The sequence below is a fragment of the Equus przewalskii genome, chromosome 2, assembly GCF_037783145.1.
Source record: "Equus przewalskii isolate Varuska chromosome 2, EquPr2, whole genome shotgun sequence".
Taxonomy (NCBI): Eukaryota; Metazoa; Chordata; class Mammalia; order Perissodactyla; family Equidae; genus Equus; species Equus przewalskii.
In genome coordinates this window covers 34,353,981-34,365,095 of record NC_091832.1, presented here as the reverse complement: position 1 = coordinate 34,365,095, position 11,115 = coordinate 34,353,981, and the positions used below count along the sequence as shown (strand labels likewise).

Here is an 11,115-nt window from a genome sequence, read left to right as displayed (position 1 = left end):
GCTAATATTTCATAGAAGATCCTACTCTCCAAGGCACTGTGCTCCGAATTGGGAGTGTGCAGATGAAAAAGGGGCAGCTCAAGTCCTTAACCAGCTTTCTGGTTTTACTGGCAGATACAGACATCTAGAAAGAGATGCTTCAATACAGTGTAGCAAATTCGATGGGGTAGGCAAGCTGCTAGGACAATTAAAATGTTACAAACTGGGTTCCTTTTGCCCCCCACATCATTATGCCAATCACTGAGACCATGAGTTTGCAAAGAAAAAGGGTTTAATCACAAGTCAGCCAAGTGAGGAGATGGAAGAACCAATCTCAAATCTGACTCCCCTAAAAAAATGGAGATTAGGGATATTTGTGGGATAAAGGGTCAGGGTGGTCTGAAGTGGGAATAGATGCTTGGAAGTAAGAAGTAAGGTAATTGAGGATCTGTGCAAACATAGTCAAGCTTCATGGCTCTTCATGGGACGCCTGTTCACAAATTGTGGCATTACCATGATCTGAGGGTGTAGTTTTCAGCTCCTTGACACCAAAGGGTTATCTCTCAGTCATCCTCGAAGGCCCAGTTGATGAGTCAGTGGTCTTCACCAGCCGGAACTGCACCAGGAGTCAACTCTCAGTTCCTGAAAAACTCAAGCACCTGTTACCATGGTGACCCGGGTGTCAGAGATGTTAACTATAGAGTGGGTTTTAGTAATGCATTATCTAATCACTTTTGCAAACAGACAACTGAGTGTAAAGCAAGTGGCCCCCGGTTTCAAAAAGATGGATTGCGGCTCTATTAGTGTAGGCTTCCTAGAATGAGCTCCTTGAAGCTTGAATATATCCAATAGAAGAATAGGAGTCATTGGCAGCTTCTGATCTGAGGAATAATATGGCCAAATTTGTATTTGTTGGTAGGATAGAGAATGGAGAATGGAAATGGGGAAGAAACACTAAAACCCAAGGCACCAGCTAGGAGCCTGAATTATAAATAGGAAGCTTGAGGTAGACGTTTGCTTTGGTGATAGAATTAGGCAGGGGTTGCAAGTACTCACGCAGAGTACGTAGAGTGAAAAGAGGGTTGATGGAACCCTGCAAACCAACACTGTTTAAGCAGCTGGCAGAGAAAAAGCAGCCCTGGAAGGACACCTAAGAAGAGTCAGGACAACTAGGAGAGAGACTGGTGTCCCGGGAGTCCGAAAGAATAAAGAGAAGGCGGAGACAGGGAGGATCCGGGAGGAGGGATGTTGTGTCCAGTGCTGTAGAGAGGTCCAAAAAGCGTCCGTTTGGTTCGGCAACAGGTCATCTTTGCCAGAGCAGCTTCTGTGTTAGCGGTGCAGGCGGGAGTTCCACTGCAATAAATGAGTGAATGAGAGAGTAGAGAAAGCGAAGGGAAGTAAATGAATGAATAATCAAGCGCTGTGCCCTCGCTTGCCCTGGGAATTTCCAGGGCCAATGTGGGAGTAGGTGCGGAGGCAGGAGGGCCTTCCCGACAGGGCTCTGGGTGCCGCCTAGGAAACCTGTCAGCCTCGCCACCCTCGGGTAGGCGCGGCTCCAAGGTCAGGGTCACCTCGGGCCTCCAGGCAACCCGTCACCTTGACGACCAACTGAAAAAAACCGGAAAGGACGGAAGCAGCCAGATCATCTCGCGATATCTGGCCCGCCAGCGCCGGCCTTCCGGACCTGGGAACTGCGGCCGGCTCTCGCGAGACTTGCGTGGCGTCGGAGCGCGGGGTCGGCCCGTAAGGGAAGCTGGAGTTGCGGGTGGAGAACATGTCGGATTCAGAGCTCGGCAGGAAGTGGGACCGGTGCTTGGCGGATGCGGTGGTGAAGATAGGTAAGGGGCGTCTCGCCGCTGGCAGGCCCCCCCGGAGCCGAGCAGCCAGCTCCAGGGTCTGCTGGCCGGGATGGCGGCAGGGGAGCCCCGCGAGAGGTCAGGCCGTCCGGCCTGTTCCAGCCCTGAGGCCAGGGCGAGCTGCCCGAGCCCGGGCGGGAGGTCACCCGGGCGGCGGGGCACGCGGGCCCGAGGAGCCTGGCAGCCGCCCGGGGTGCGAGGGTGGAGTTGCAGCCCCGAGGATGGGCGGCGGGCTGGCAGGTGGCAGAGTTGCGGAGCTCTTGGCGTGAAAAACGGTCTGCCGGGCACTGCCTTGTGCCGGGGAGCCGAAATTCTCCTACCTGGTGCCACAGGTCCCGCACGGGGCGTGGAGCCTGGGCAGGAGGCCACATAGCTCCCCAGCTGAAACAAAAGTGCCTTCTAAAGAAGGTCCCCCGCAGCATTTTATAGACGCTGCTGGGCCCGAACCTGAGTTGCTGACATTCCCGAGTTGTAACCTGATTTATCGGGTTCAGAGTAGTCTGGGGCCTGAAACTGGAGACACAGTGATGGTGCTCTGGAAAGAGAATTGCCCTGGAAAGTAAGAGATTGGTCACTTTTCAGTTCTTAAGTGTAACTTCTCGTAGCTTTTTAACATGTGCTCAGTGACCACACGGATTATGAAGTCACTGCATGGAGGGAAGAGGTGGGGAGAGAGGGGAACTCATTTATTCAGCGTGTACCAAGTGCCAGACGCTGTGCTGGGCGCCCAACTTAATACACTGTCTCATACAGGCCACGAAATTGAGAGTCAGGTGAAGGCATTTGCCCAAAGTCTAATAAATGACAAAGTTGCTAATAAATGGCAAAGTTGGGAATTTAACCCAAGTTTTCCTACTTCAAGTCCCATGCGCTTTCTTCGATAGTAATTTTTTAAAACAAATTGGATATTTTTGTATGGAAATCTTCGAGTGTTTGAGAGGTCTTAAGGTTTTGCCCTTGAGTGAAAAGATTGGAAGAGAAATAAGATTGTAAGTTCCATGAGAGCAGGCTTATCCCTGGAAGGATGCTTAATGAAAATTGTGGAGAATGAATTAATAAATGAAGTATTTGATCACAGCTCCCGCTTCACCCTTGAGTTCGCCATTTACCAGTTACCAGCTGTGTGGTGTGGGGCTAGTTATTTAACCTCTCCATGCCTGTTGCCTCATTTGTAAATTGGCAATAATAATTATTACTTTCTCAGAGTTGTTGTGAGGATTAAATGAGTTATTGGGTAAAGGCTTGAGTATGGATCACTTATTAGGAATGGCTTATTCTGGAAATGACCAAAGAAAGACACAGTTTTTGTTATTGTTAACAGCTTATGTTTAGGAGAGAAGATTTAATGCCTGGATATGAAATGACCAAAGTAATTACTAAACAATGTGTTGTAGCGGTGAAGAGTGGGTTTTGGAGCTAGAAAGAGCTGAGTTTGCAATCACCCACTCTCACTTCACCCCCATCCTCACTAGTTTTGCAGCTTTGGGTGAGGTCTCTTCCTTAACCATGAAAAGGGGATAAAGAGGAAGATTTACCTAAAAGGATTAAGATTAAAGGATGGCAAAATACATAAGACATTTAGGACAGTGCCTGGCACTTATTATGTCTTCAGTAAATTGTGGTTGTAATAATCGTTGATATTGTGCCACTGATGATCACCTGAGGCGGTGAGTAGTGTCAGTGTCATTCATGAGTGGCACGTTGGTGGGGGCACATAGACAAGTGGAATATTAAATGAGGTACAGTGATGTATGATTAAAGATAAAGGTTAAAATGAGGGATTGAGACTCCTAGCTATAGAGCTGTTGTAAGTGAGGTAAGTGGAGTGAGGGGCTGAGGTCATCCAGTAAGAGTTTGCAAGGGAAAACGGACCTTCAGCTGACCTTGGAGAGTGACTTGGACTTGGATAGTCAGAGAGGGTGGGAGGATTTGAGCAGAGGCCGCGCTGAACTTTTACAGAGGAGGAAATTAAAGCGTGGAGAGGTAGAGTGGCTCACGGTGGAGGAGCTGGGGTTGGCACCCAGGCATTCTAATTCCAGCGCCCCTGCTCGCTAAAGGAAAGCAGGCTGGTTTGGGTGGACGCAGAATTGTGAAATGTCTTAGTGAGATGCCACTTTATCTTGAGGGCTTTTGAGTTTGCCTTTGGCTTTTTCACATGCATTCTGCATATTCAACATCTTTGTCTTAAAAATCTCTTACTTTTCTGTTTCCCTAGGCTGGGTGGGGGGAATCATGGGATGGTTTTAAGCAACACTTACGGAGCTCTGGGCCAGTCAGTGGGCAGATAGAGAAGCAGAAGGCATTTCTCTGCCCTCAATAGGCAATTGATGTGATATAAAGGGAATTTCGCTATGATTGTTCTGCCAGTGTTTTATACAGGACAGATTTGGAGTAGAGGAGACTGACAGTACTGTGAATGTGAAGTGATAAAAGTCTGAACTCTTAGACTGGAAAGGAGTGGGTATATCTGAGAAACTTCAGGTTTTTTCTCCCATTTATCAAATGGAAAGACTATTACCCACTTCCTAGGCCGGCACGGTCCCAAGTACATAGTAAGAACTCAATAAATGCTATTTTCTCTCCAACTGGTTGACTTTGCCTCATCTTCATTATAAAGATGACTCTGAGGTTAGACCTTGGGTAAGTGGTAATGTCACTGATCAGAATATGGCAGTAAAACAGGAGGGGTGCGTGGGCACCTCACTGATAATAAATAACACAGAGTATAAGACTTAGTAACTGACTGCGTGAGGTGGCAGAAGACAGACTATACTGAGAAAAAAGGTCATGATTTTGGTTGTTTTTCTGCTTAAATAGTTGAATTTGTTTGAGAATTATAATGGAGAAGTTGAAAAGAGGTTTTTAATTTTGAGGGAGAAGGTGAGTTCACATTTTGAGGGGGTTGTCCCTTTAGTAATGGACCTGGAGACAGGGCATGAGAGAGATGAAGCATGGAAGTGTAATTTGGGGAAACTTTAGTCTTAGCGGTCGTAGAGTCTATGAGGATGAACGCTCTTCTATAAGGAGTGTGTTAGTTCCTGTTCCTATAGGCGGTGAGGTTACGGAACTCTTGAAACCTCTTTGCTACTTGCTTTTCTCCTACTTCAAAATGGAAATGGAGACTCAGGGAATGACAGCCTGCCATAAGCTAGAGGTTTTGTGGAAGATGTAGGCCAGGAAGAAAGGCCCACTGCAGGCTTGCATCTGCATATTCCTAATTTCATCCTTTCTCGATTGACAGAGACAGAAGGGAAGCCAAGGTCAGTGGACAGCTCCCTTTGTGAGCACTTCTCTGTTTGTTTGGCTAAAATGTTTTGTTCTTTTCCCATTGGTTTGCTGACAAATGATTAATTTTAATTGCTCATATTTGGCCTAGACGTGGTACAGCTGACTTAAGTGGCTCTTGCAAGCTTGTGCTTTAGGCAATGTTTCTTTAAAAAAGTGTTCTTCAGGGGCTGGCCCCGTGGCCGAGCGGTTAAGTTCGCGCGCTCCGCTGCAGGCGGCCCAGTGTTTCGTTGGTTCGAATCCTGGGCGCGGACATGGCACTGCTCATCAGACCACGCTGAGGCAGCATCCCACATGCCACAACTAGAAGAACCCACAACGAAGAATACACACCTATGTACCGGGGGGCTTTGGGGAGAAAAAGGAAAAAATAAAATCTTTAAAAAAAAAAAAAAAAAAGTGTTCTTCAGGGATCTCTTACTCTGAGACTTCAGGAGTGTCTTTTTTTTTTTAATTTTTTTTTTTTTTGAGGAAGATTAGCCCTGAGCTAACTACTGCCAATCCTCTTCTTTTTGCTGAGGAACACTGGCCCTGAGCTAACATCCGTGCCCACCTTCCTCCACTTTATACGTGGGACGCCTGCCACAGCATGGCTTTTGCCAAGCGGTGCCATGTCCGCACCTGGGATCCGAACCGGCGAACCCCGGGCTGCCGAAAAGCGAATGTGCGAACTTAACCGCTGCGCCGCCAGGGGGGCCCCGAGTAGTGTCTTAATAGAAAGTTTTCATATGATTTGGTCCTGTAGGAAAAGATGCATTTATTTATAATTACCCCTCCCCCTCCTTTTGCTATCATAAGAAAAGCAGTTCTATTTCCCCGAATAATAATTAGGCTTTAAAAAATCTACAGCCATGTGTCACTTAGCAATGGGGATATGTTCTGAGAAATGTGTCATTAGGTGATTTCGTTGTTGTGTGAACATCAGAACGTACTTACGCAAACCTCGATGGTATAGCCTACTGCACACCTGGGCTGTATGGTATAGCCTGTTACTCCTAGGCTACAAACCTGTACAGCATGTTACTGTACTGAATACTGTAGGCAATTGTAACACAATGGTAAGTGTTTCTGTATGTAAACACGGCTAAACAGAAAAAGTACGGTAAAAATATGGTATAACAGATAAAAAATGGTACACCTGTTTGGGGCACTTACCGTGAATGGAGCTCGCAGGCCTGGAAATTGCTCTGGGTGAGCTATCCTTTTATATGACTGACAGTGCAGCAGATATTTTTTTATACCAGCATCACCGCAAACACATGAGTAATGCACTATGACATTAGGACAGCTACGACGTCACTAGGTGATAGGAATTTTCCAGCTCCATTTATAATCTTATGGGACCACCGTCGTATATGTGGTCCGTCGTTGACTGAAATGTTGTTATGCGGCACATGACTGTATTTATTTATTTGGTGTCTGGTAGGAGTAGGGTAGGATAAATGGTTTCTAATATGATTTGACCTGATAAATTGAGCCCATGGATCAAGAAAAGAAAACAAAACACTGTCCCTGTAATAGGCACAACGGGTCATTGTTCATTACGCATCTGTTTCTCTCTTCTCTCAGCTCTTGTTCCTTCCCACATTTTCACCCTTCTCTTTGGCCTCTATTCTTATTCCTGCCGCTGCCACCCATGTGCATTGCTAATTCGTCCATAAAGTTTCAGATTAATGTATCTCTAAAAGAAAGCAAGCTTGTTAGCATTTAAGAAGTTCCTAGGTGTCCTACTTATTCTGTGTCACATCAGTCATTTTTCTTGGTGGCACAGATCACCATCTGAAATTTGCAATTTGTTTCCTCCTTGATTCCTGCTCCCCCTCGAATGGAAACTTCCTGAGAACTAGAGACCCTTTTGTTCACTGTTGAGCTCCCAACTCCAGGCATAGACAAGGCGTACGGTAATTATTGTCAAACGAATGACATGTATTGCTGAGAAATTTGTAGACTATGTTCTCTGCCCATATTTTCTGCTCAGCATGTATTAACTGAGTGAATTAGAATTTAAATTAAAAAGTCCAAGTAAGGTAGATTTTATGTGAATTTCTGCCAGTTCACATGTTTGATCAAGTGTCCTTGTACTCTTTGGATTTGCACCAACTTTTTATTTCATCTGGGGATGTAAATGACTGTCAGTAGATCTTCATAATAAAATAGTATTAGAGGGGCTGGCCCCGTGGCCGAGTGGTTAAGTTTGTGCGCTCTGCTTTGGCGGTCCAGGGTTTCGCTAGTTCGAATCCTGGGCGTGGACATGGCACCGCTCATCAGCCCATGCTGAGGCGATGTCCCACATGCCACAACTAGAAGGACCCACAACTAAAAATACGCAGCTATGTACTTTGGCTTTGGGAGAAAAAGGAAAAATAAAATCTTGAAAAAAAAATCAGTATTAGAAATGTTTGGGAGTAGTCAACCAAGAAACAGACTAGAGAGCACTTTTGTATTTAAAGAAGTAGAGGGGATGTTGGTTTTGGTGGTAGAGCCAAAGTCTTATTGCAGGAAATTAAAAAGGAGCGAAGAATATTACATTTTATGAATGGCATGTTCCGTTAGTTTTATGTGAATGCGTCATTAATAGTTTTTGCTAATTTTGTGGATTTACTTTTAAGTTTTATCAGATTTATTGAATGCTCTGATTTTCTTTCTCCGCTCAGTTCAAGGGCAGTGCTGTACTGAGTAGTTTGTCTTGTGTGTACCGGTGAGTGTGAATAAGTCACACATTCTTGTTAATGAGAGTAGAAGGCATAGGATCTTGTCAACACAGGAGAACTGATAGTTCTGGTCTCCACAGAGCTGATGCCCTCAACTCAGGCTCGTCACTCTGGATGGGAGGTTATATCTGTTTTCTGTTTCCCAGGGAAGGTAAGGTTCTAGGAGATGAGAAAATCAGTTCTGAGGCTTGTGGAGGTGCTTCCCTGCGATTTGGAACTTCTAAGCCCTGCATATGTGATCGTGGAGGCGCTGTCATTGCCTTCGGAGTCCTGTTACAGCTCACTTTTGAATGCTGAAGCCCTGTGCTGGCAGGCTGTGACCTGATGATGAAGCTGATGTCTGTGTGACAGCCACCAGGGCCTGAGTTGCAGATTTGCCGGAGGAGGCTTTGAGGAAACTGATTCCACTACTTTCTGGGTTCATGTGGAGGTCCCGGGAAGCCCTACTATGACTCGAAAAACTTAAAATTGGCTGTGTCTCTTGGCCCCTCATTTCACTCCCACTGTGAGACCAGAGTAAGTAATATCTGGTTTTACTAATCCATGCCTTGGCCAGGAACTCTGAAAGAGGGGAAGGAGATGGCATGGTTGGGGGAGGGGTTGCCCAAGGCTGTGATACTTTCAAGCCAGGTGTGGCAAGCACAACAGTGTTTTTCATTTTCTTAGTAAAAAGGAAAAACACAAGCCATGGATGTTTCTAAGCAGCCCCTAGAATGTATTCCATTCACTGGACTCTGGGAGCGTTCACATGCCTTTGCTTTGCTCTTCCCCAAGTTTTCCGTTAGAAATAAATGTGCCAGTAAGTACCTCTCTGTGCTTCCGTTTCCTCAACGTTAAAGTGATAGTCCCTGCCTCAGAGGGTTGTTCCAAGTAAGGGTAAATGAGAGAATCTCTGTAGAGCAGTTACGACGTTGCCTGTACTTGATAAACGTTAGCTGCAGGCGGGTAGATGAAGGATAGCAATCATAAGTTAAAAGAATTAACACATTTGCTCTGATCTTGGCTATTGTACGTGGTATGGAAACCTGATGATCAATATTCCAGTTTATATACGTAATTGTTAATGTGTACCTCCCTATGGGGCCGGCCCTGTGGTGCAGCAGTTAAGTTCTCGCGTTCCGCTTCCGTGGCCCAGGGTTCACCAGTTCGGATCCCGGGTGCGGACATGGCACTGCTTGGCAAACCATGCTGTGGTAGGCGTCCCACATATAAAGTAGAGGAAGATGGGCACGGATGTTAGCTCAGGGCCAGTGTTCCTCAGCAAAAAGAGGAGGATTGGCAGCAGTTAGCTCAGGGCTAATCTTCCTCAAAAAAAAAAAAAGTGTACCTCCCCAAACAATTTAATACCAGGTGTTGTGGAAAGTAGGGGTGTGTGTATGCACAGATGAATAGACACTGGCCCTATCCTTGAGGGGCTTACCTCCTTGAGGACTGTGAAAGGAGGTGGTGACATTAGAGTTCGATCCTGGAGAATAGGACCCAGTAGAGGACTGCATCCGAGGCCTTGGAAACTGTTCAGGCAGTGTCCCAGAGCAGGGAGAGACTTTGGGTCCTTTGGGGAATTGTAATATTGGCTACCGTTTATTGAGCACTTAACATGTGCCAGACACTGTGTTAAGTGTGTTATAGTTTACATGCGTTATCTCATTTAATCCTCATAGCCTTGTGGGGTGTTTTGCCCGGTTTTTTTTATTGTGATAAAATACACACAAAATTTTCCATTGTAACTGTTTTTAAGTGTACAGTTCAGTGGTATTAAATACATTTGTAATGTTACGCAGTCATCACCACCATCCATCTCCATAACTCTTTTCATCTGGTAAAACTGAAACTCTATACCAATTTAACAGTAATGCCCCATCTCCCCTCCCTCCAGTCCCTGGCATCACCATTCATTCTGCTTTCTGTCCCTGTGACTTTGACCATTCTAAGCATAAGAAGAATCATAGTGTGTTTGCCTTCTTGTGACTGGCTTATTTCCACCTAGCATAATGCCCTCAAGGTTCATCTATGTTGTAGCATATGTTAGAATTTCTTTCCTTTTTTAAGGCTAAATAATATTCCACTGTGCGTGTATGTGTGTGTGTGTCACATTTTGCTTACCCATTCACCCATGGATGGATGCTTCGACCGCTCCCATATTTTAGCTGTTGTGAATATTGCTGCTATTGCCGTGGGTGTACAAATATCTCTTTGAGACCCTGCTTTCAATTCTTTTGGGTCTATACCCAGAGGTGGAATTGCTGGATCAAGTGGTAGTTCTATTTATAATTTTTTGAGGAACTACCATACTGTTTTCCACAGTGGCTGGACCATTTTACATTTATGTTCCTAGCAACAGTGCGCAAGGGTCCCAGTTTCTTTTCATCCTTGCCGATGCTTCTTGTTGTTTTTTGTGAATAGTAGCCATCCTAATGTGTGTGAAGTAGAATCTCACTGTAGTTTTGATTTGCAGTTCTGTAATATTAGTGATGTTGAGCATCTTTACTTGTGCGTGTTGGCCATTTGTATATCTTCTTTGGAGAAATGTCTGTTCAAGTCCTTTGCCCAGTTTTGAATTGAGTTCTTTGTTGTCGTTGCATTTTAGGCTCTATGTATATTCTGGGTGGTAATCCCTTAGCAGATAATATGATTTGCAAATATTTTTTTCCCATTCTGTGGGTTGCCTTTTTTACTTTGTTGAGAATGTCTTTCGATGCACAAAATTTTTATGAAGTCCAATTTGTCTGCTTTTTCTTTTGTTGCCTGCGCCTTTGGTGTCTGAGCAGGAGAAAACTCCCTGTTTCTCCCTTACTCTTACACTCACAATACTTCTGATATCAGATGTGTGGGTTTTGCACACCAAGGAATTCTCTGACACCAACCAGGTGTCCTATCATTCAACTCGATTCTGACTCTAACTGGAGTTAGCGCAGCCCCGCAGATTAAGGGCTCAGTTCTGTAAGACTGCTCCCACTTCAGATGCCAATCACAGTCCAGATTGTTACCTGTGCTTTTGACTGACTGGCTGTGGGTCAGCGGTTCCCACGACCCCCTCCTAGCGTTCCATGATTTGTTAGAATGCCTCACAGAACTCAGGAAAACAGTACTTTCTAGATTACCGGTTTATTACAAAGGATATTAAAGAATATCAATGAACAGCCAGGTGAAGAGATACATAGGGCAAAGTTCTGAAGGGTCCTGAGTGCAGGAACTTCTGTCTCTGTGGGGTTGAGGCTGTACCACCCTCTTGGTATGTAAATGTGTTCAGCAACCTGGAAGCTCTCAGAATCCTGTACTTTTGG

At 45.4% G+C, this 11,115-nt stretch overlaps 1 protein-coding gene across 1 annotated transcript in view; it reads left to right on the top strand.

Moving 5' to 3' along the window:
• Positions 1–698: 698 nt before the first annotated feature.
• The window catches only part of MICOS10 (mitochondrial contact site and cristae organizing system subunit 10), a 31,989-nt gene continuing 21,572 nt past the window's right edge, over positions 699–11,115 (top strand). Inside the window, exon 1 of the mRNA XM_008519129.2 lies at positions 699–1,817. Within this exon, the coding sequence (XP_008517351.1) occupies positions 1,754–1,817 (64 nt within the window). The 5' untranslated portion in view covers positions 699–1,753. The remainder of the gene's footprint in view (positions 1,818–11,115) is intronic.